Below are 26,543 nucleotides of genomic sequence, written 5' to 3' on the forward strand. Positions count from 1 at the left end.
AGCCATCTCTTCCCCTTGTTGAGTGCCTAGGGTGAGGAATTGAGATAGAGGCCTCCGGGGATTGAGGGATCTTTGGACAATAGGGTATTAACCCTATCTATTACCCATAGGGTTGGAGATGCTTCTCCCCTATATATGCATAGGGTTGGAGATGCTGCTCCCCTATCTATGCATAGGGTTGGAGATGCTGCTCCTCTATATGGTCTATGCAGAGTATATGCCAGTTAGCATCATACCCACAAGCCAAGCTTGTTGGGAATACTGCTCCCCATTTGGCCAACGGGTTGAGAGTGTATTTGGGGTGTACAACCCAAGTTGATTATGATATAGGTGTTCTACCTCATGACTCTTGAGGGTCATTGATGGGAAAATTGGCAGACAATAGGATTGGGTTGAGATTTGCTCCCCTTTGTGGTTCCGGGTTGAGAATGAGCTCCCCGATGTGATTCCAGGGTTGAGATGTGCTCCCCTATGTATTTGGATATCCTATTGCTCAATATGGGGTTGAGATATGTGACTCCCCCATGAGATAGAGGGTGGAAGCTAATGCTCCCTGATTCTTCTTCTTTTAGATTTGAGAATGTTTCAGCAGATAGAGTTGAGCAAAGATGGACACGACATGACATGATGATATTGGCAGGTGGAATTCTTCCTAGTTGAGAGGGAGTGTTAATTTATGCAACTAGGGTCAAATTCCACATTGGACAACTCATATGACAAAGATGATGATTGCATTAGATTCCTCTTTTCGAGAGGACCAAAATTGACCTAAAGATCACCTCATTTGGACAAGCAGAAGTTGGTTTTTGAATTTATGAACCCTCACATGTACATTGGGATAGGTCGGCCTCACACATATGTACAATTGGATAGGTTGGCCTCAACATCAAGTGGACCCTCATGGAAGCCTATAAATACAAGAGACCTCAAGCTCATTTGCACATCATCATCAAGCATTCTCTTCTCTTCTTCTATTGTTTGGTTCACACAGGTCTGACGGAGGAAGTTTTCGCGCAAGGTTCGAAATTACAGGTCCAAGGCTCGCACGTCTCTAGGGTTTTTGTTTTCCGGTCGCATGCTCATCACAGGTCAGATTGGACTGCAGTTGCTTGCTTGCAGTGCTTCAAAGAGCGACTGGGAAGCCACAATTGCTCACATAACAACCTGAAGGAAGCGACTAGGGCTCATAGATAGTTCTGGGAGGATTAGACCCCAGTCACTCGCTTTCCACGCTTTAGGGAGCGATCGGGCAGTCATAACTGCTTGCATACAGTGCCTCAGGGAGCGACTGGGTTCTGAGCTAGGGTTTGACAGTCGGGGTGCCACAGTTGCTTGCTTACAATGTCTCACGGAGCGAGCGAGAAGACATTGTTGCTCACAGAATCTCTTCATGAGTGCTACTAGGGTTCTAAGCTAGGGTTTGACAATTGACTACAGTTGACCGCAATTGACCGCAAATGTCTGAAGGCTGGAAGTTTTCTCGCTACTGTACAGTAATTTTGGAAGTCTACTTCTGATTTGTATTATACTATTATGTAAATCTTTGTTGGATGAATATGTATTGGGCTCGTTGTACTCTCTACTGAAACATTTTATGACAATCTAATAAGAAGAAGATTTGAAAGGGTTTCCCCCATAGCGGGGTTTTTCCCTGGTCTTTGACCAATCTGGTGTCTCTTGTGGTTGTGCTATTGTCTCCTTTGTCATTGCATATATTGCTCTATCTTATATTACTGCTTATGATTGGAAACATTGTTAATAATTAGATGCATTGCTAAATGAAGAATTGATTTGGGTTGAAGTAATTGAAACAACATAGAACAATCTGAAAAATTAACATTCTATGCTTATTATTCTTCACAAGGATGGATCACTATCTACTGTGGCCTTGACAAAGAACCCTCGATCTTCTTCTGGACAAAGCTTCTACCCTTAGATCTGCGACCCCATTTTGGTGCCCAAAACTCAGTCCCTTGATCATACCACTATCCACTTTAAATATACTGAACCGTCCCTCAATCTAGGGCTTGAACTAGCAGATCTAGCTAGAGACCCTTAGCTACCTTCCTTTCTAGATTTCGGGTAGGGAAAACAACCCTTCCCACAGATTAGAGTTTAGACTTTACTGAACTCATCCTCTATCTCTTGGACAAATCTCACCAACTCAGCCTCTCTCCTCCGCAAAAACGCGTCCCTCTTGCTGACTGCGACTCTCTTCTTCTAGGGCAGATTTACACCACACATTTAGTCCTTCACATGTGTGTCTAGGCCTCTCCTTTGGCCTCTTATTTATACTTTTGTGTGAGTGATATTGGGGGTTTTCCTTGTCCATCAAGAAACCCTCATTTAACAACTCAAACACAAATCATAATAAATAATTAATTAACTTGGGTCTCAAGCCCACAACTTTGGGTCAAAACCCCAACCATTTGGGTAACTTGCCCAACAAACTTACTTTTGGTTGGTTTTCACCACTTGGAAATACCTTTTGAGCTACCCAAAGTCCAACAGTCTGATCAACTCAAAATTGGAAAAACAATAGAAAATGATATCAAATATATACAAATGTATCTCATGTTGAAATTTCTAAGTATTACTCGTTAGAAATTTTATCTGTATTCTCTGGTTTATTTTGCCTACTTGTTTAATTACTAACAAGTTAAATAACCACATAAACATTGAAATAAACACAATACAGTCTCAACCATCTACAAATTAGCAACTGAAAGAAATGAACAAACACACAAGGGACATCATTTTTTTTGGACAATCGTCTCCGGAAAAACCCAACTTGGGAAAACCGGTGCAGCAATTCTGAGGGTTATATTATTATGCAGTCTTTCTGAGTACAACTGGGTGCCAAACTGGCTCACCTGACAGAGAAAATAATCTGGCAGTAATACCTCTCTATTCGGAAGCAGATATTCGGAAAGTCTGCCCCATGAAACCCTCTCTAGCACAATCTAAAGCTCAGCGTCAGCCCTCCTAGCCTCTGCGTCAGCCCTCTGAGGCTCTGCGCAGCCTCTATGGCCCTCTGCGTCATTCTTGCAGCCTCTGTGTAGATGACGTAGACCCTTCTGGCCTTTGCGCAGTCTCTTCTGCCTTTGCATGGCTCCCTCTGGCTCAACGTTTGCCTTTCTGCCTCTGTGGCGGACTTTCGGCACTATCTCTGCCTCTCTGCCTCGTACTCACTGCCCCTCGTTGCAACTCTGATCACTGATTCGATTTCTCTTAGCAAACCCCGCTCTAGAAAATCAAATGACTGATCACTCTGGTGTGTTCTCCAACTGACCCTCAACTCTCCTCTTATACTTTTCCTGTTGGTCCTTCAACGGCCGAGATTACATCTCTAATCAACGGCTAAGATTAGATTTGGCTTGATCCATGTCATTTAGAACCTTCTAACCCAGTTTTATATTAATACCCATTAATATTTTTATTTTCCTAAGTTTAGACTTAGGAACCCATTAAAAATATTAATTATTTTAATATCTCCTTCACTTGGCAGAATTTCCCAAACCATTTCTGGGTCTTGGAGATTTCATGTGCTTTAGCCTCTCCACCAATTTTCATTGCTAGAGCACATTCTATGCTACCCCAAATCAACACTCCCTGTTAGCGAGGATTGTGCTCTAGTAATACTCCACACTGAGCATCACTTTGATTATACGGTACCGGTACCTATGCTGATGCTAGGCCTCCCCGCCCAACATCCTCTGCACTGCTGCCCATGGCTCTACCACTGCCACTGCTACATCCGTACGACAACTCCTTCTGCATCCGTGTTACTGTTGATCCTTTTCTCCCAACGCTGCATCTACACTGCAACCCCCTCTCATCATACTGCATCATGCTACTGCTTACTGCTACTGCACTGCAACTCAATTACTGAGAAGTAAGTAACTGATCCACCCAACCACTGATATCCTTGTCAGGCTAGAAACACTCCCGATGTTTAAGCTCTCTCTGTCGTTATACTATGCTCCCTCTACTGCCTCTACGCTACTGCAACAACTCCGTGCCTCTCGCACTGTTGTAAACCTCTCTGTGCCATCCTGCACTGCTGCAACCTCCTCTGTGCCTCTCGCATTGCTGCAAGCCTCTCTGCGCTGCGAGGGATTTCTGTACTTCTAGCACTCTCTATCGCTTCATCCGCATCCATTTTTATCGACATTCGCCATCCTGCTACTCTTACTTCGGGGCTCCCGTAGCCAGGTATAATCCAAGAGTTTGGTACCTCAAGGATCCTGCCCCTCATCGCCTTTAGTCTTCCTGACTACAACTCGATGTCTCCCCACCTCTTCTCTAGAGGTACATGAGCAATCATGGCACAATCATCATCCTCCTCTACCTCCTTTTCTGCCTTTGCTAGCATTGCCTTGGAATCAGACGCCTCTCCCTTATTCTTCTTCCTCGGACACTAGTTTGCATAATGGCCTAGTTCCCCACAGTTGAAGCACTTTATCTTGGAGAGGTCCTTTTTCTTCCTCTTCTCCTGCTTCCCCGCAGATGCCAGAGCTGCATCCTCTTCCTCTTCTTTCTTGACCCAGACTCCTTTGCTGCTACTTCCCGTCTTGGTTAGCCGTCTGATCTCTTCTTGGCGAAGAGTTGCCCACAATTCTTCCCAATCTGGAAGATTCGCTCTGCCCAAAATGCTCTGGACGAATGTCTCCCACTCCTCAGAGATTGCGTTTAGGGCGGTCCTCACCATCAACTCCTGATCCGACGTGGCCCCTATGGAAGTCAGTTGGTCTTGGATCTCCTTCAATCTACTGAGGAAGTGATCTATCTGCTCCCCCTTCTGCATCTGGTATGACCGCAGCTGATTCTCTAGTAGCATCTTCCTCTGCATGAAAGTATGCTGATACAATGTCTTCAAGGTGTCCCACATTTCCTTTGTCGTCTCCTTCTCGGCAATATGTTGGACCACATGATCCTTGACCCCATCAAGGATTATGCATTTTGTCTTGGCCATCGCATCCTCATACTTTTCATTGTCAACTGGGTCAACTTGGATAGCCACGGTTCTCAAGGCGAAGGTCTTGATGTGATGTCTATCTAGAATGGACAAGATCCTATCCAGACGACAAAGTTGGAGGCCCCGTCTAGCCTGTCCTGATCCCTCAGTACATTCATGGCCATCTCTCTGCTCTTCCTTTCAACTCCTCTGAGTCTTTACTTCCCTCTTGGAAGTTCTCTCTTTGGCTCCCTCTAAGTCGCTACTTCTCTCCTGGAAGTTCTCTGCTAGACTCCCTCTGAGTCTCGATTTCTCTCCTAGAAACTCGCCTGCCAACCGTCGAGTCGCACCTCTCCGATCTCCTATTTACCTGCAACACTGATCTGGATTTCTTGGCTAGAAATCCGCCTAGGTAGCGACTCCCTCTACCTTGGTTTTGCCCGTTAGGTACTGTTCTATCTCGGCAGCAACAACACCCCACCAGCTTCACTCCCCGCAATCTGCCCACAACTTCCTATGCCCCAACAATTGAAGGACTGAGCCTCTAGGCTCTGCGCAATCCTAGCACTGGCTGAATTGCTCCACTAGCCAACTGCGTCAACCCTCTTGGTCTCTATGTGGCTCTTCGTGAGCCTCTTCTACCCTCCTCAGCCTCTGTGCTGGCCTCTCTCTGGATCAAACTGATGACGCAGGCCCCCTGCGTCAACCCTTCTCTGCTGCTTTCTGCAAGGAACAACTTCTGTCACTTGGGACAACTGTTTCTGCTACAAATGCTCTGATTCAGCTGGTGCCTTCATCTCTCTTGTGATCTGCAACCCTCGATACCATGTTGAAATTTCTAAGTATTACCCGTTAGAAATTTTATCTGTATTCTCTGGTTTATTTCGCCTACTTGTTTAATTACTAACAAGTTATTTAACCACATAAACACTGAAATAAACACAATACAGTCTCAACCATCTACAGATCAGTGACTAAAAGAAATGAACAAACACACAAGGGTTTTTGGACAATCATCCCTGAAAAAACCCAACTTGGGAAAACCGGTGCAACAATTCTAAGGGTTATATTATTATGCAGTCTTTTTGAGTACAACTGGGTGCCAAACTGGCTCACTCGACAGAGAAAATAATCTGGCAGTAATACCTCTCTATTCGGAAGCAGATATTCGGAAACTCTGCCCCACGAAACCCTCTCCAGCAGAATCTAAAGCTCAGCGTCAGCCCTCCTAGCCTTTGCGTCAGCCCAAAACCCTTTGCGTCAGCCCTCTGAGGCTCTGCGCAGCCTCTATGGCCCTCTGCGTCATTCCTACAGCGTCTGTGTGGATGACGCAGACCCTTCTGGCCTTTGCGCAGTCTCTTCTGCCTCTGCGTGGCTCCCTCTGGCTCAACGTCTACCTCTCTGCACTTTCGACACTATCTCTACCTCTGTGCTGGACTTCCGACACTATCTCTGCCTCGTACTCATTGCCCCTCGCTGCAACTCTAATCACTGATTCGATTTCTCTTAGCAAACCTCGCTCTGGAAAATCGAATGACTGGTCACTTTGGTGTGTTCTCCAACTGACCCTCAACCGTCCTCTTATACTTTTCCTGTTGGTCCTTCAACGACCGAGATTACATCTCTAATCAATGGATAAGATTAGATTTGGTTTGATCCATGTCATTTAGAACCTTCTAACCCAGTTTTATATTAATACCGATTAATGTTTTTATTTTCCTAAGTTTAGACTTAGGAACCCATTAAAAATATTAATTATTTTAATAACTCCTTCACTGGGTAGAATTTCCCCAAACCATTTCTGGGTCTTGGAGATCTCATTTGCTTTAGTCTCTCCACCATTTTCATTGCTAGAGCACATTCGACGCTACCCCAAATCAACATCTCAACATCATGAGTCATCTAGATTTTACAATGATAAATCTAGCAGCTAGCTATTGATTCCTCTCCCCATTTTATAGGAAAAGGTAATGGCTCGTTTGCCACTAGAACGTTTTGCATCATTTTTTGACGACATCTAGTGGTTTTATGTGTGACAAGCTATGTAGAAGGTGGTTCCGAGGCTACCGAACTACCCTCCTTGGTGTCAAAGTGCTTAATGGCTATTGATTATCCTCCTTTGCCCCTTGCACTTGTTGTTGTTGCACTTCCTTCTCTAACCACCTAGGTGCCTCCTCCATAATAGGCATCCTGTACTTGACCCTCCATTGAGACATTACATTGATGTTGTCCATTGAATGGTGTCCACATTAGAGATTTTCTCATGCTACCTCACCCACAATTGAAGATTGTAATGGACATAGACCATATCGTTTAATTGTTGAATATCTAACCTATAAGAGGGTCATAATAAATTTAGTGTCTTGACAGTCATAATTATGTTAGGGTCATAAATTATATTCATTGCAATGTCTTATTTCTTACTTGTTTCTCTTCTTTGAGTGTATTTTTCCAAAAACTCTCCGATTGATCTTGCAACCTAAAGTGCTACAAGTTTTTGGGTTAGTGCCTGAATATCAAAATTCCATAAGAGAGCTGCTTTTGCACCATAATTTCTCCACCAAACATTTACAACAAATAAGAAAAAAAGACTTAAATTACATTTCATTAGAGATGCAAATAGGAAATAAAGAAAATGTAATTCAACTTAAAAATAAAGCATGTAGTTAAACTTCTAAGTTTTAATGGCTTACTTGGCATCAAAAATATTCCTTCTTTGGATAATAGTGTCAAAGCCAAATACTTTGTAGACATTCTTGTAAATCTTCATATTGCGATTAGTGGTTTGTGAGCTTCTTGATTAGGTACCATCCTTTGAAGGCATGTAAAGGACCCTTCCATGACCCTGCCATTGAAATCAAATCTACATAATTACCTCCTTGATAAAGGAGATTTTTCCTAAGTCCTCAATGTGAAAATTTCTAAACCGGAATCCCTATTGCAGCAACTGATAATGTTTCTTCTATTTGTTAAATTAATCAACCAAATTATTTGCAGTTTCCTACAACAAATATCGAAACATATACATTGTAGCCTTCACTTAATTAAATATTATGCGGAAAAAAGAGACTGAGCAAGAAAGAAAATACAACACAATTGACACCATTATTTTTGGACAAATGTGCCCGGGAAAACCCAATGCAGGAAAACTGGTGCAGCAGTTCTGAGGGTTTATTATTAAGCAGTAGAAAATTTTGAATACATCTCAGAATACCTCTAGGGTTATTCAGTTACAGAGAGAGAGACACTGGCAGAAAGATTTGTGAGATTACCTCACACAATCACTGAGAAAAAATCCTTGCTGATTCGGACACTGGATGAGGTGCCTCTGGCAGGCCCTACGCTGCCTCTGCGCAGTCCTCACGCAGTCCCTTCGTCAACCCCTCTAGACACTGCGTCACCTGGCCAATTGATCGATTTGCTGCCCGAAGTCACTGCTCTCAGCCTCCTGGTCTCACACCCTGGCTCCCGGCTTCTGAAACTGACTTTGCCCAGCAAAATTTCAGATTCTGTCCAGCAGCCTGCCCGTAACGAACGATGCCTACACTAACTCAAAGCCAGCAGCAGCGAGGGTCCCGGTCCTCCCCCACTAAAACATCAAAGGATTGTCTGGTGTACCGTAAGTCTTGCGTGGTTCATTTTCAAGGTTGCCAGGTCGAAGGTAGTAAGTTCAAGCGGTATTAGGCGAGCATCAAGATAAAAGAGAGAAGGGAGGGTAGTTGAACTGCTTTCGACTCACCCTCTGTGCTACCTCTGCGTGGCCCTTCGTGGCCTCGTGTCAGCCTTTGTGCGAGAGCTACTGGATCACTTTCTGCCTCTCTCTGTTGATGATTCTCCGACTGAGAAAATCTCTCTCTCTCTCCGGATGCTATCCCTGCCCCTCAACTGCAAGAAATATCCTCGATCAGAACTTCCTCCTGAGAACTTCTCACTTCAGAAATTCGATCTCTTGATCTCTCAGTGTATCTTCCAAATGACACTCAAGCCTCCTTAAATAATCTTCTCGTTGACATTCAACGACCCAGATTAAAAACTAATCAATGGCTAAGATCATTTTAGCTTGATCCTCGTCTTCTTCTAGAAGTTACACCCACAATTAGATTAATACCCATTAATATTTTTAATTTCCTAAGTTTAGACTTAGGGTCCCATTAAAAAATATTAATTATTTTAATAAAATTGTTTCTGGGTGGAATTTCCCAAAACGCTTTCTGGGTTATTTGGAATACATGTGCCCAAGCCTCCCTACAAAATTTGAGGCCTAGAACACATTTGATGCTACCCCAAATCAACACTCCCTCATAGTGAGGAATGTGCTTTAGCAATATATGCTGCTGCATATTGCTCTGACTCTCAAGCATCGTCCTCTGCGCTGCTGATGTCTGACATGTTGTCCACCAACTACTGAGTTTTTGCTGCTAGCACTGCCACTGTCAACACTGCATCTGTACTACATCTCCCTCTCAAGTGCTGCATCTGTGCTGCTGCTAGCACTACCACTACACTGCAAACTGTTGCTGCTACTCTATCAGTAACGGAAAAACATCTAAAATTATTGAACTAACTGTTTTCAGTATGATACCACATGAATGCTGAAGCTTGATTGCTGCTAGTCTCTGTGCTAACCCTCTGAATCTTCTGCGCTACTGCTGACCTCTGCTCTGTGACATCTGCACTGTTGCCAACTTTGCTCTGCGCTGCTCAGTCTCTGGCGCTCCTAGCTACTGCAACTGTCTCTCAGACACTCCTCAGCACCATCTGATACTAGTCCATCTTGCTACCACAAAAATGGGCTCCCGTAGCAAGGTATTGATCCAAGAGGTGTGTTCCTCAAGGGTCCTGCCCATTTGTATCTCTTTCAAACTACATCTCCAAATCTCCCCACCTCCCTCCTGGAGATGTGGTTGCCATCTCTGCCAAATATAAATGTCAAATAGCCTCCTCTTTCCTCTGCGCAACACTGGACTGGCCTACACACTTCCTTCTGGAGCTTGTAGATCTGCCCCTTGCTGCTACTCAGCTCTAGAGAATTCGAGTTCCTTGGCTAGGAATTCTCCCAGGAAGAAATTCCCTCAACCGTGCTTCTAAACAGTGGTCTATGGGGCCCATATAACTCCATCATTGTAACATTTCGTCCTCTGAAGCTTATTTATTTGAAGGCATTCAAGGAGAACTTTCTCTCTGTAGCACATTGTAATATGCTACCCTTTTGAAGGAATCCATGATCTTTTCTTAAGTTATTTCTACTCATTGTAATTTGGGCTTAAGAATTCATACCACTTGATTTGGAAAGAGTATTATTCCTTTTGAAAGGAGTACTTGTAAACTCTTTCCAAGAAACCCTCTCTATCCCTCATCCAACAAAAGGGATGTAATTTTAATAAAGGTAATTTCATTTTTTTAAGAGCTTGGGGATTTTCCCCTTGGCATCCCTTTTCCCCAATTGGGGAAGGTATCCCTTATGTGATTGCTTGAGTGACTATTCTTATTTGCTTTGATTTTCTCAAGTAGTTTAAAGTTTGAACCATTTTGATTTTCCATGCATCTTACTCCTTCATTCAACATGCACGTCTAGTCTCTATAATTCTCATTTCATTTTTCATGTTATACAATCTAAAGTTTTGAATGATCTTGGTTAACTTCACTTGCTAAATCCATTGTCTCATTTATCTCTTTATTGCAATTGTTTATTTCTTGCACTTTATAGATTAACTTTCTCTTGCAATTTCATTTGTCTCACTTTGTGTTAATTTGATTAGTTAGCTCTACTATCAATTGTCATTTACTTTGCAAAGCTTTTCTTTCATAGCAATCTGGCATTGAAAAATCTACCTCCAACTTAAGTTGGTTGAAGTAGACAATAGGGACCCTCCATCCCCTATCGACTCCTCACTCTGAGATCAGGGCCTAGGTGAGGGTGAGGTTTGGGGAAACAAAGTTATTTGAAACTTGCTTTAGAACTTAGGATTAACTTAAAATTAATCAAGATAATCTAATTACATTACAAAGCAGGTACACTACAAAGCAGCATCATCATTTAAGTTTGTGTTTCATGTGCTCACATTTGGAATGTTTCTTTTATCTTGAGTAGATTTTATTTACTTACAAGTATCACATTTATCACTTAAGCATTTTTCCAAGTTGATGAACATTTATTTCATTCTCAAGCACTTGTTTCATTTGTTGCACTTGCTAAAGTTATAACTTGCCAACATTACTTTTGGAAACATCTATCTTGTGGCACTTTGTTTTCTTTCCAAGCTATTTTGCAAAGTTGTATCTTTACTTGGAATATCCTTAGCAAGTAGTTATATTTGGGCACTAGTATTACCTTGCTCTATTTTGGATACATGCGCTCACTGAGCCTATAATTGTAATTGATGCTATATGTTTGAAGGTATATTGATCACCTTGTATTAACTCCTAGAAAGCTAACTTGCTAGCATTGAGCTAGCTGAACCTTAGACATCTTTTAGGGTCCACCCCCTTTGGCTTCACTAGGAGTAAGCCTAGATGGAGGAGTTGAGAATTGAATGACAACCTCAACTTGAAACTTGCCCCCAAGGCCACACCAAATGGAGTTAAGGATTTTCTCCACGATAATCCTAGTTGTGGATTAAAGAAACAACGTGATTTTTCATCAAGTTCTCTTGAGATGACCTAAGTTTAGATCCCCGTCCTTTATTTGTCTAAGAAATTAGAAGGATACTAGCGTTGAAAGATTAAGGGACACTAGTTTGTTTCCCTTGATTCCTTTGAATCCACATCCACCTCATTTCTTCCAAGGATTATTACTCCTAGACTCCATTTATCTGTAGATTGAGAAAGGCACTAGTCCTAATACTTGTGTTATTAATTTATTCTTTAAATTTTTTGAGAGTGTAAATTAGGGTTTATTAACATCGGAAAATGATCTGAACTAGTGGTCTCCATCAATACATCAATCAGTTGAAGCCTCCCATGGAAGGAGATATCATCCCAAGGGCCATACACCATATCCAATCTTTTGCTTGTACCCTCTCCTTCCCTTGATGACTAGTTGACCAAGTGAACCAGCCTTCATAGCACAACTCTTTTTTCACCCAATTAGGATCAGAGAACTATAGGCTAGCCTTACAACTCAACCATGGTTGCTTCTCTACACCACACACCACCAAATCTGCATTACCACCATGATCACCCTCCCATTCCACCATGTTGGATAACCACTCCACAATCCATTCTGCATCTAGCAGAGAAAAAGTTATCCACCCCAAGCACGTGTCCCAGCTGAATTGATGGTGGGTGCATATACTGAACAAAATCCAATTAGTCTCTACTCTATCAAGAGTAACCTAAAATCACTAGTTCTATGGGTTATGCTATGATTTTCTAGGAAAAATCATGATTTTCCCCTTCTTGATTTGCTGTTCAACTCTTGATTTTGCCAAAAATCAATGATTTTTGCAACAATGGTCTGTATCAGTACATATTACATAGTGCAACTTTGGTTGATATAATTCAAGTTTCCGTTCTAGAGAACATATGTGGTTGTTGAAGTTGGGAGAACATAATATTTTAATCAGTGGTGATACCAAAGTTAAAAAGGAAAGGTGATATTTGAAGTATTGCTGATGTTTCTTACCCTTTATATCTTTTCACTTGTGTAGGTATGCTCCTCTTTGGACAGGCCAATTGTTGGAGGAAGTGACAAAAAAGAGTCTTCATGATTGTAAGTATGATGCGCTAGGAAGTTAGCTACACTTCTTGCTTTAATTTGTTGGAAAGTATCATTAATATGAAATTCTAGAATGTCACTTGGCGATTGTATTTTCTACAAAATTGTTGAGGGTTGACATTCTAACATCAAAAAATCAAGCCTTTTTCTCATGTACAACATATAAACAATGTGGTTGCTAACACGCATTCTAGGATTTCTTTCCTTTTACACCTTCAACGTGAATTGAAGAATTTTCAGCTATGATAATGAAGAACTTTTTCTCTTTATATATACTCGCATTTGATTGAATGCTAACTGTGATTATTCTGTTCTAGTTTCGAAATTTGTATCCATTTGTTGAAGTGGGTTGTTTGTCATGCTTACATTCTACTTTAATAGGTATTGAAATATCATATAATTATAAGGTTCGATAAATACTCATATGTTACCATTAAATTATATAAATCTCTTAAACATGTAGTGGTTGATTAAATATTTTATAACATAAGGGTGATAAATACATGTTATAATATAATTTCAGCAATTTCTGTAAATGAATTAAGTCCCTGAGTTGTGCAATTCAAAAGATACGTTAAGAACAAAAGGGAATGAGGAAATAACACTTGCACATCTGACTTTGTATAATGGAGATAGTGATAGGTAGAGCAAAATGTGGTTTATTTTATTATATCATCAATGCATACCTAGTATAATCTCATGGACATGTCAAGGGGACACAGGTCCACGGTAAGGCTCATGGAGAATGACTAAGTTGTATAAGAATAGTTCCGTCAACTTTCAATTATAATTCAGTATGAAGTTTAGGATAGCACGTAAGTTTATTTAAGGGAATGGAGTGTTTTTGCATGGTGCCTATAAGGCTAATCCTCTCTCCATTAAAAGTTTCAGGCGGTTTCTTTGTATTTTGATCATCACCCACATTAAGAATTGCGGGAACAATTCACCTTGCTATAGTAATGAACTAATATTTGTAATCCCTAGGAAGAAAAGGTCCTTCATCATCCTTGCAATATTTTTCTTGATCTTTTTAGTTAATTCATTGTTGGTTGCTTGCTTGTTGTGAACTGTAAATAAGGCTATGATTATTGTCTCTTGTTTATATTACAGAATCTTTCATTACCATGCCTCCTCTCAACAGGTTTTTGCTGTCTAAAGAGGAGGAACCAATACTGCCAGCCAATTATTGTTAAGCATTTGGCTTTGTAAATAATGAGAAATCAATAATTGTAAACAAACTTCTAGATATAGTTTTCAAGGTTGAACATTAATTTATCATTATGGGTAAATAAAATTGGTGAGGTCATATAGAGAAAACTTATAAAAGTGTAATTATTTGAAAGCAGTCATTGAAAATATATGCTAAGATAGGAGACTTCGAGTAGAGTAATAGGCCTCCACCCCTCCAATTGTATCTTTGTCTGCTTTCTTTAGAGTCAACTTGATTAACCCTTGATTGAGAGAGGCTATTAAAGTCTCTAAAGAGAAGGCTTCATAGGCCCTATGGTGAATATCCTCACATATAGTATCCCCTATAGCCTTGAATAGTTCATAAGGAAGACCATCAATACTAAGGGACTTAATGAATAAAGGAGATTTGTGCAGGATTGATTTGTGTAGAGGAGAATTGAAGGGATGACCTTGGACATGTTGGACATATCACCTCCTCTTAGGGGCTGGAAGCAACTAATAGGATTGACCATCTAGCCACCCCTAACAAGTTAGAGAACACTTCTATGGGACTTGGTCTAGTTAGATATTTGAAGGTGATCTCGATTTGAAGTCTTATTATGCCCTTAACAATTAAGTATGGTCCCCTATGATGCATCTGTGGTCATTGTCTCTAATGAATGGTTACTTTCACTTGAGTTTGAGATGGTTTTAGATTAGTAGAGGCCTTGAGGGCACACATTTCATGCTTGTACTCCACATGATGCCCAGGCTGTACCACGCATCCATAGAGCAGTGATGACCTTGTAGATGCAACATTTCCCCTCCACAGCAGAGCATTGGTCACCTTGATAATTCTAGCTGCTGATTGACACCTTAGAACACCCCCAAATGCCGAAACGTTGAGCTCACTTTGCTTAGTTTTAGAAATTCTTGATGATGTGTAATGTCCCCCATTTCTTGAGCTTGGAGCTATTATTTTCACTTGCCTAATTGTCTTCTTTAGGCTAGCGAGAAGGAAAATTATCAAGGAGACCAAAAGAGATTTGCCCAATTTTGATGCTATTATATATTAAAAAGGGGTAAATTATGATTAGTAAAAGGGGGCAAAAAAAGTCACTTAGAGGGGGAAAGTGACTTCATCAATAAAATAATATTAAAAGGAGTTCTACAAGCTTGGAGAAAACTCAATGAAATCTTATAATGATGGAACAAAATGGGGATGAAGGGGTCTCATGGCCAAATGCCATGGGTACAAGGATAGCAATAACGAGGAAGTCCACATACTGGGTATATAGATGTAAGGAGAGAGCAATCGTGGATGTATGATTTACCCCAGCCTTTGATTTTCCACCCCTCTTTATCTGCCTTTTGCTTTTTCTGGAATTTTCATTGTATTACTGCTCGAAGCTCCAGGAAATGAGAGCATGCTGTATATGGTGTAAAACAGTTATCGCCCCTTTAAAGGTGGGGCAGTTCATCGCCCACCATGGGTTGGGATGTGCATGGGTTCCTTCTAAGTTACCAGGATACAGATTCGGATCCGGATACGGATATGGATCCGGATTCGGATACAGATCCACTAGTTTTTTGAAAAGAAAGGATCCAGATACGACAAGGAAACAACAAGTATAAACAAATATAAAATATTTTATAAATTTTTAAAATTAAATTTGTATAAAAATAAAAATAAAAACATCTACTAATTTTTAAATATAATACTTATAAAAATAATTATTAGATGAATAATATCAGAATTAATGTCTCATTTATAAATATTAATTAAACAATAATTAAATTTATATAAAAATGAAAAACATATGTAAATTTTTAAATATATAACTTCTATATAATACTTTAAAAATAATTATTATTTTAATAATATTAAAATTAATACATCATTTATAAATATTTAAACATTGATTATGGATATTAAACTTACTATATAAAACTTACCTTTTACACTTGAAATTAAATTTAAAACTTAATTAAAATATCTAAATAAATATTGGTGGGTTAGAATCTTTACCTCGTATTCATTGAAGTTTATAATATGGTTTGCAGATTTATAATATGGTCATCTTAGGAAAAACTAATTCGTTGCACAACTCCTTGATTATTATTCCTTGCGCTGATCTTTCCATTTTTGCCTATGACTCGTGCATTGACTTTTTTGTTTTGAAGCTTGTGCTGGCGTTTGCTTTGGAACTTTGTACTAGCATTTGACAGTTTTATCCACAGAAGAATGCTGGGCGGATCTTCGTTTCCAATCCAAGTATCCGCAGATCCATCCACTAGGCCTGATGGATCTGGTAACATAGGGTTCCTTTAATGACATGATGGGACAACTAGTGGCCCTGGGAACCGGGGTGATGGCCATAATGATAAGGGGTAGAGCTCATGCTTGGATTTTGCCCATGCGTTATTATTAATGTCCTGACCATCTTTTGTGTTTTATGATTTTCTTTTTCTTTTGCTTCTTGCTTGTGGCCATGATATGCTTCTTTTTCTTCTTGCTTGAGGTGTACCAAACCTTGTGGACCCAATGGTCATGTGGACCCAGATAAGGGAAATAGTGAATAGGGCTCATAATGTGCAGAGGGAAGTGATAAATATGGAAAGGGAAAATGGGACCATGCTACCAAAATCGGGTTTTCCCAAGTAGTGCCCTTCCTAAAGCCATAGGCCAATAGGGGAGATCCCATGGGACTAGGATTGAGGATTAACCCCCGATTTAAGGTGAGGGAACAAAACTACGTTCCAAGCCCTTCCTTTCTTCCAAGTCACCCAGTAATCCATGCCAAAATGCCCAAATGATGAACAAGCATAAGCACCTGATTGCAAATTGCCCACCTTCCAACATGTGCTCTTGACAAATGGGCGCAAAAACATACAACTGATGTAGGTGGCAGAGATAAAGTAGCACATTACATCAACTACAAGGTGGTTGTCAGGGGCTGTTGGTTGCCAAATAGAAGAAGATGAATAGGAGAAAATCTCTCCTAGGGGTGCCCACTTTTGGTGGTTAACATCTGGCTCCAACTTGTGAAAATTTCACCACTGAAATTCTATTGTAGCAACTGGAATTAATTCTTCTAACTGTTAATTAATTTAGTAGTTTATTGCTATGACAACAACGAATTAATCATACTGCAATTTTCACAAATAAAAAATACTGCGGAAGATAAACTGGAAACTGAGAAAATACTGGTACACACAGAATAAATTTGACACAGTTATTTTTGGACAAATGTCCCCGGGAAAACCCAACTTGGGGAAACCGGTGCAGCAGCTGAGTGTTTTTATTATTAAGCAATAGTGAAATAATCTGGGTAGAATATGGATGCCGAAAACTAGCAATCCTACAGAGAAAATACTGGCAAAAATTATCTAAGGGAAATTACCCTCTCTTTGAGCAATCCCGACACTTGATTACCCCTGAAAAGCTAGCCGTCCAACTTGGCCTGCACAGGCTCTGCATCACTCTGGAGTTGCCTGTCACACGTGCTGCCTGTATCGATTGCCAATCTAGGTGTCCTGCCTGCTGCTGACTGGGACACTCTTTTCGACACTCTGGAAATGCTATTTGGCCTCTGAAACTGAAAACCAACTTCACCTCAACAAAAATCAAACTGCTCACTTGAGGGTTTGCTCTGCCTCTGCGCAGTCTCTTGGAGAAAATCTCGGCCTCTCTGCAAAGTACTCACTGGATTTGGAAAATATTCCTCTGGCCTCACTATCCTTGCACCACTCTATCTCTGCTTCCCTTCTAAAGCTGCAACTGTTGCTGCTCTCTGGAAAATCAAACTCTCCAAGGAAATCGATCTCAAGTGAGTGTTCTCCATCTACCCATTTACTTCTTCTTATAATCTTCTGTTGGACCTCCAACGACCATGATTAAAACTTAATCAAGGGCCAAAATCATATTTGTGTTGATCTGTGTGAGTTTCTAGATAATTCACACATTATCTCAATTAATACTGATTAATTAACCCCTTTTCCTAAGTTTAGACTTAGGAAATATTTAAAAATAGGCTAATAATCTAATTGAGACACTTCTAGGTGGAATTTCCAGAAACGATTTCTGGGTTATGGAGAACTCTTGTGTTTTAGCCTCTCCACAAAGTTTCGAGACTAGAACACCTCTGATGCTACAAAAACTAACACAACTTGGACATGAGGTCACTGTAGAGTGCATGATCCATGTACAAAAATGAGGAGGTCATGAGAACTCCAACAATCTCCTGGGATGCAAACCGAATATCAAGCAGATCACAATACAACTATCGTAAGCATGTGCATTGGGCCTACTTTTATCGCCCATGTTTTTCATCAAATAATAAATCCATACAAAAAAGTAAATATATTCTAAGATGCAAGACTAATCTACATGCAATCTAATCTAGTATGAGAACATGATATGATGATGTTATCTATGCAAACATAATATACGATGCACCTACACTACCATGCAAACTAGCACACTATGTATGAGCTGGTTATAGTCATATAACCAATGTAACCAACATATTAATAGATCAATAAAACATCTTTTGTTCATACGAGTTCTTATGCGATAGGCCATCAAAATATCACATCCTCCTTTGCAAAATTGGCTCGATGAAGGGCAAGGGCAGGAGGCGGGAAAACAAGAAGAACAAGCATCATGGATGAGGAAAAGGGATCCAACTTGAGTTGCTGGATCCTTTCTTCCAACCAGAGAATTGATATTTCCATTATCAAGCTCATGAAATTTCGATGAAGAACAACCTCTGACATATCACTCTCATTGGTGTCCTCAAGGACATGCAAGGAGTGATATGATGAAGGGGATGAAAAATATTGGATCAATGCCAACATCATGCGGATCCCAAGTAGCCATTTCCTCGAGTTTTGCATAACAACCAAAAGGAGAGTCTCCAGGGTAAATTCAAAATGTCGTGAGAGATGCTTGCTTCACCCTACAAGCATTGACTTTGAGGTTCAATGAAGAACAAGGGTTTCGTTCTTCCAATGGAGTCTCCAAATAAGGAGTTATGTTATTGTATGGGGAGAATACACGCGCTTCATGTCTCCGACAATGGCACCAAAAATGTTACCACAAAATATAGCTGACGTTGGAGATAGAAACCCTACAAGACAAAGAGCTAGACTAAGTGTTGACAATGGGACAATGGTCCACTGTCAACACAGCCAATGTCCCCTACTCTTTACGTATTTTCACCGATGGGAGGAGTACTAGTAGGAAGGAGATCACTTAAAATAGATATGCTAGGTATAAGGCACAAAGTGATCAAGATAGAGCTCATTCAAGAGAGAGACTCAATAATGGTTCAAGGCTTTAAAGAAACAAAACACTCTAAAAGAAAAGCCCTAGAAAAGAAGGCTCAAGACCTAGGGTTTCAATATTTTTCGATGGTGATATGCATTCACAAGGTTAAGGCCTGAGGGAAAGGGTTTATTACAATGATATCCAACTAAGGAAAGGCTCATGAAACCCTCAAGAAAGTCCTCAAGTTGAGGGGAAAAGAAACTAGGGCTTCCCTCTTGGAGCAACACCTAGAGCAAGAGATTTTATGGATGAAATTTGAGTGGATGCTCACAAAACTTGGAGGTTAGGTAGCCTAGACCCTAAGCTTGATATTTAGTCTCTCAAATCACCAAAAAACCTCCCTAAAATTTCCGTGCAAGCCCTAGATTTTTTCCCTAGCCTTAAAAGAACCGAATTTAAAGAGAGAAATTTATGGAGAATGTTTTGAGATGATCACCAAAGACTTGGACTAGTGGCTTGTCCTTTAGGCATATGGAGTCAAGGATGTGATAGATAAGCCAAATTTGTTGCTAAGGAGGCTGAAATTTGATGCCCCTGGTTTCAAAATTCCAAAATTTAGCCACTCAAATGATAAAGAGAGTTTGTTGGAGAGTTATAAGAATTGCTCCACTAGGAACATTCATTACATGCTATATAGTGAGTAACATATGAAATTCTCAACTAGATAACCATTAAAATTTATTTTCAACAAATAAGGGCACAATCAAGCATAATCTAGAAGTAGCAATTCCATACATTAGACAAATTTAAAATGATAATCTTCAACAATAGGCACTTACAAGATAACATGTAGTATATCCATCCATTCATCAAAGAAATAGCTCCAAAGACAATCCAAAATAGCCCAAACATCAAAATGCATTATAGGAATCTCCAATAGCCAAGAAAGAACAAGTGCGGATTCCCTTAGGAGGTCCGAATTGTGAAAATTCCTGAATCTAACACATCAGAGACCCCTACTGCAATTACTGGTTTACAATCTCCTATTTGTTCTTTACATTAACAAGTTATTTAACTACATAAAGTTTAAACATCGAAGTAAACACAATTGCAACCTTCACAAATATATAGATCACACACTGAAATAAACAGAGACAACAACACAAGGGACACCGTTATTTTTGGACTATTGTCCCTGAAAAAACCCAACGTGGGAAAACCAGTGCAACATATAGAGGGTTTGTACTATTAAGCAGAGTTCGTGAATACAACTAGGGTGCCAGAAATGGCTCACCCAACAAAGAATATCCTCGACAGCAGTACCTCTATCCGGAGACAGATATTCTGGCAAATCAGTAATCGGATGATCAAACCCCACGACGACTCTGGTTGTTCCCTATGCTGGACAACGAAGGCTGCTCCAAGCAATGCTCAGGAACTACGTCACTCCTCCAGGAGCTACGTCACCCTATCCTGGTTCAAAATCTGCTGATCTACTCCCAGTCCGCCCCATAGAATCTCCCCAGCGCTGCCTCTGAAGCCCTCTACTAATTTTACGTTAGCCTCTATGGCTTCTGCGACAACGTCTACGGCTTCTACGTCAGCCTCTACGACCCTTTGCGTCCTTTGTGTCAGCTCTTATGGCCTCTATGTCAACCCTTCTAGGGCTCGCACTGTCTCTCTTGGCACTTCACTGCCTCTCTACTATGTATTCTTCAGCCTCAGATGGAAATCCCTTGCTGAACTACCCCTCACTGCAACTGATCACCTGCTCAATTTCCTCAGCAAACATCGCCCCCAGAAAAATTGAACTGACTGATCAACTTGGTGTATCTCCAACTCATCCTCAAGCCTCCTCTTATACGTTTCCTGTTGACGAATCAATGACTGTGATTAAGTCTCTAATCAACGGCTAAGATTAGAACTAGCTTGATCCTCGTCACTTAGAACTTTCTCACCCATATTTTATTAATACACATTAATATTTTTATTTTCCGAAGTTTAGACTTAGGAACCCATTAAAAATATTAATTATTTTAATAACTCCTCATTCGGGTGGAATTTCTCCAAACGATTTCTAGGTCTTGGATATCTCATGTGCCTTAGCCTCTCCACCAATTTTCAAGGCTAAAGCACATCCGATGCTACCCAAATCAACACGAATTCTCCAAGTGATGATGATGAGAGACTCAAATGAGGTCTCTCTTATTTATACATGTCTTATGAGGTTTAATTTAGCCTACAAGCCCCCCTTGGTTGTAAAATGACGGGCAAAACTAATTGAGGTTACAAGCCAACCTCATAGCCAATGTAAAATCATAAGAATTAACCCAAAAGAGGGTTGAAATGTTGACGGTATCAATGCATGGGCCCCTTGAAGGCATGCGTTGAGCTTCTCAAGTGCCAAATTGAGTGAAGAGGGCTCCAAAAATCATCCTCTAGGGGTTGGCCCCTAGATCTCTATGCAAATCATCACACATACCCCGGTTTTGTGTTTGGGGCACAAAATTGGTCTCAATGGTCTCTTGGTGAAAGAATAGCCTAGATTTGCTCCAATGTTGAGGGCTTAAAGAATGGTGCTAGCCCTCCCATGTCCTCATCTGGGCCTCAGATTAGCTGCCAAACTCTGTGCGCACTGTTAAGCTTGCTGGGGGCACAGTGGTCCAAGTGCATCATCTCATGAATAGTGTGGGGTAAAGTATAGGCAGTTCGATTTTCTCAGTAACAGGAGCTCAGCAAAGAAGATAAAGCCAGAGGGTGAGTAGCAGGTGGAAGAGGAGGGCAGTAGCATTTTGGGAGGAAGGTTTCCAGTCCTCGAAAGAGGCAAAGGAAGGAAGGTTGAAATACTCAGAGGGCCAGCGTAAGCTCTGCATAGAGGGTGATGCTGGGAGCTCAACTCAGAGGCTAGGGAGGCAATTTTGGAGGCAAAAAATAGTTGTGGAGTGAGAAAATTCTCACGATAGTTTTGCTAGTATTTTCCTCATATTAGATTGCCAGTTGGGCATCTAAATTATTGTACTCAGAATTGTTGTTGAAGAATAATAATAAAACCCTCATCTGCTGCACCAGTTTTCCCACATTGGGTTTTTCCGGGGACAATTGTCCAAAGAACAACTGTGTCAAAATTCTTGTGTGTGCTAGAATTTCTCAGTTCTGAGTATTTTATTTTCCACAGTATTTTTATGGTGAAAATTGTAGTTGTAATTTTATTTGTTGTTTGTCGTAGCAAATAAACTGCATAATTAAATTTTCAGTTGCTACAATAGATACAAATTTCACATTTGGTGGGTAATAGGGCCTCAGACCATTCTTCCATTCATGACAAACACCTTCTTTCCCACTTATCTATGTCTTAGTTGAGAGTGTCCTCTTCCAAGCAGTATATTATAACTTATACCTAGATCTTCTAGTACTTCGAAATCTTTTAATTCATATAGATTGTCCTCTATCTGTGGTTTCTTCACTTAAACCTTGGATGATAGAAGAGTTCTACCTATAGCCAATACATATTAAGAGGTTAGGAGCTTCTCTTCCTCCTCATCAGTAGGCGTTGGCCCCTTTAGACCTTGGTCACATTCTCTGGCACCTCTAGCCAATACATTTCTCCTAGCGCATGAGTTCTTGAGAGGGATCCTTCCTTTTTGAGACTCCCAACTTTGTATCTTTTATTTCTTAGATGATAGACTTTAGCTTTTAGATTCTAGGTCTTGGACCTTTGAAGTTAGATATGCTTTTCTACGAGTTGCGCTCATACTCACTATTTATTGTTTGTGATGTATTTGACAATCTCTTTGACCTATTTATGGTCACTTGTTGGACATTGATGAAATTATCTTATCTTATATTATTTCCTATTCAATGGGGACATAGGGATGCCCCTTATTGTAGAGATGTCATGACATCCCTCTACCCCCATGAGGGGTGTCTAATTGTGCCCTACATTGGGGAGGGGAACTTTCCCCAATATATAAATAAATGTTATTTATTTGTAATTTCGTCTATTGTGAGAAGGCACCACTATTTCTCAAATCCTTATTCATATGGAAGCTTTAAAATAAATTCTTTTGACAAATCGAGCCTCACCTAACTAAAAAGTGCTCTGCTCTTGAGGAAGCCACTTGGTCGACCTCAAGTTCAACTTAAGCAACAATTGTTCATGCACAGAGTGAAATTTATGGTTTATTTAGGATTTTGAGTAATCAGAATTATTGCCATTAGAGACTGAAAACCAAAGATTTGACATAACTATTTAGCTTTGTTAAATCTAGCCTCACGTCATTTTTTTATAATTTCTTGGTTTATTTATGAAGTAGAATTAAATTATGAAGAGAGTGAAATAAAGCTTCTTTATCTATCATTAGTCATGATTCATTGATGATAAAAATAGTTATTATTATCATTTTTTTTTGTGGTCCTCTATGCCCCTGCCATCCTTGGTGTTATCCCTTGAAATTTGGGGTTTCTCTCCAACTGTCCCCTTTGTCCCCCTGTCCCCAGTTCTTGATGAAACATGTGAATTTTGTTTACCTGTTCACAGTTGACTCTTCCTCTGACACATTTTATTCAAGCAATTATCTAAATAGTGTCCAGAGTTAACATTTGAGTCAGTGTTGCACGAAACGTGTTGATCTTTGGCCTAGGGAAAAGTGTCCAAAAGAATTTAATTTTTCTCCTAAAGTGACTTTATAATTTTTATAAATTCAAATCTAATTTAAAAGTGACTTTAAGTGATAAAGTTACTAAAGTCTAATTTTAAAGTGACTTTAATAAAGTCAATGTAAAATTAGAAGGGAAAAGTGACTTTGGAAATAAATGACTAAGTGGGTCTTTATTAAAGTGGGGTGAATTAAAAAATAGAAAGTGAGATTTAAATGAACATTTAATCTCAGCCCTAGATCTCAATCTATTTCAGCCATTGGATTTAGGGATCACCCAAAAGTCACTTAGGGTTAGATTAAAGGAGGAAAAGGAGGAAAAGGTCATTCATTCTTTCATGAGCAGATTGAGAGAAGGAGAGCAAGAGAGCAAGGGAGATTTCTGGACAGGGAGGAGAAGGAGACAACAGCTTGGCACACATTCCAAGGCAGCAGTTTAGCAAATCCGTACAACTGAGTTAGCACACAGTGAAAGGCAGATTTTGGCACGATTTTCTAGAAATCCGTACAGCTGTTTGCACAGAAATCGAGGAGCAGTTTGCTGGCACATTTTCCAAGGAAATCTGTACAACGTATTGCTGTTTTTCTGCACGCAAATTGAGGTCCGTACAACGTATTTATTGCAGGCCGTACAACAGCATTTAAGGCTAAAAGTGGGCACGAAAATCGAGGAGGCCGTATAGCATTTATTGCTGTCCTATTTTGCTGTTTGCTAGTATTTTCCAGTTCGCTGTGAGGCACGGAAACGAGATAAGTTGTAAAATTTGCTTGCTGATTTTTGCTGAATATTTCTCACTGTAAAAGCATTTTTCAGAAATAAGAAAGAGCTCTCGAACTGGTTTTCCCCAAGAGTTGTAGGGGGTTTTTCCAGGGTCACATTGACCAAAAATCACTGTGTTCAAATGTGTTAAATGGCTGTTTGTACCTGCTGATTTTTATTTCTGCATTTTCCAGCATTCTGTAAAATTTCCAGAATTTGTGTTTTCAGCAAAAATTTATTTTTTCAGTTGTTGAATGTATGGATATGGGAAAGGGCATTTAACTATATGGGAGAAATAAGGTGAAACTGAAAACCGGGGTGGGAAATGAGAAATTTTTACATGGTATCAGAGCTTGAGTGCTGAAGTGCAGTTTGGGACAGCAAGGAGGAAAATTACAGCCTGCTGATTTTTCACTCAGAAAATTCCAGCAAGCTGATTTTTCACAAACAACAGTTTTTATCTTTACTACAGCAATGCTATTTTTCAGTTTTAGGACAGCAGGATGTCATTGGGATTGAGGGTGGAGGATAGGTTGGATGGGCATACAAATTACAGCGTTTGGAAGGAGAGAATGCAGAGTATCTTTGAGGAGGCAGAAGTCTGGGACATCATGGTGCATACCACATAGAACCCTGTTGTTGTGTCTACTGATGCTACTCAGTTGGCTGAGTATAATAAAAAGAACAACAAGGGTAAGAGACTGATTCTAGACGGAGTCAAAGACCATTGCATTCCTCATGTGAGAGGAAAGAGAAATGCCCATGAGATGTGGACAACATTGTCCAATCTCTACTAGAGTACCAATGAGAACCGGAAAATGGTCCTGAAGGAGAAGCTGAAGACCATTAAGATGGGCAATGATAGTGCAGCTAGATATCTCACAAAGATTACTAATGTGAGAGATGAGTTGGCAGCAGTTGGAGAGGACATTCCACCCACTGAGTTGGTGCGGATTGCAGTGAATGGCCTCCCTCGTTCATAGATGAAGTTTGCTGATGGGGTTTGTGCACGTGAGATCCTTCCCACATGGGAGAGGTTTTGGGATGATTGCATTCAGACAGAGATCAGGAAAGGTCAGCTTGGGGTAGCCAAGCCAGTTGAGCAAGATGAGGATGTAGCACTGTCGGCAAGAGGCAAGAAAGGCAAAGGGAAGAAGCAGGCTTCCACAAGCAATGGTGGGGGCAAAGGCAAAGGTAAAGGTAAACAGGGTAACACACAGAAGGACTATTCCAAGGTGAAGTGTTGGAATTGTCAAAAGATGGGACACTATGTAGTTGTGTGTCCGGAGAAGAAGAAGAAGAAGGGGAAGAACCAGAACGTGGCAGCTTCAGCAGAGGTTGAGGACTTTGCAGTTCGTTTTGACCGAGAGTTTGGGTTCATTGCGTATGAGTCCTCTAGTGCAGGATCACCTACCACACAGGTTCAGAGGGAGCATGCTTTTCCCTCGATTAGCGGAGCATCTTCGGGTATCTAATATGTGGACAGTGGGGCTTCACGTCACATGACAAGAGTTCGTGAGTACTTCTCAGAGCTTTCAGAGAGGCACTGATATTGAGGTAGTACTCTGTGATGACAGAGTTGTTAGAGCAGTCGGGGTGGGGACACTGACATTTCAGAGGGAGTCCAAACCTCCCTTGAAGGTGTCAGATGTTCTTTATGTGCCAGGGATGAGGAAGAACCTCATATCCGTATCAACTTTGGAGGATAGAGGATATGAGGTACTGTTCAGGGGAGGATAGGTGTTGATGTATCCCAGGGGCACTCCAGCTGATTCAGCTAGAGTAATAGGTGTACGCCATGCAAAGGTGTACAAGTTTGCATTCCAGTCCCTTGTGGCATTGAGCAGTAGTACCGACAACAGAGCCAGCAGTTCTGAGCTGTGTGAGATTTGGCACCGCAGGATGGGACATATGTATCATGGAGCCTTGAGGACATTGCTGGAGATCACTATAGGTGTGCCAGATTTCAGTACTGATCACTTTGATACTTGCAGAGGATGTGCGATGGGCAA

The 26,543-nt window shown here is 40.6% G+C and overlaps 1 protein-coding gene across 2 annotated transcripts in view; it reads left to right on the forward strand.

Annotated features, from left to right (window-relative positions):
* The window catches only part of SKL2 (shikimate kinase like 2), a 283,109-nt gene that overhangs the window by 55,573 nt on the left and 200,993 nt on the right, over positions 1 to 26,543 (forward strand). For both annotated transcript variants that reach the window (XM_089459819.1, XM_089459818.1), the window contains exon 4: positions 12,607 to 12,668. In XM_089459819.1, coding sequence (XP_089315945.1) covers positions 12,607 to 12,668 — 62 coding nt within the window. The remainder of the gene's footprint in view (positions 1 to 12,606; positions 12,669 to 26,543) is intronic.

This window comes from Pinus tabuliformis, chromosome 7, assembly GCF_031772625.1.
Source record: "Pinus tabuliformis cultivar Carrire ecotype Pingquan chromosome 7, CPIR1, whole genome shotgun sequence".
NCBI classification, from domain to species: Eukaryota; Viridiplantae; Streptophyta; class Pinopsida; order Pinales; family Pinaceae; genus Pinus; species Pinus tabuliformis.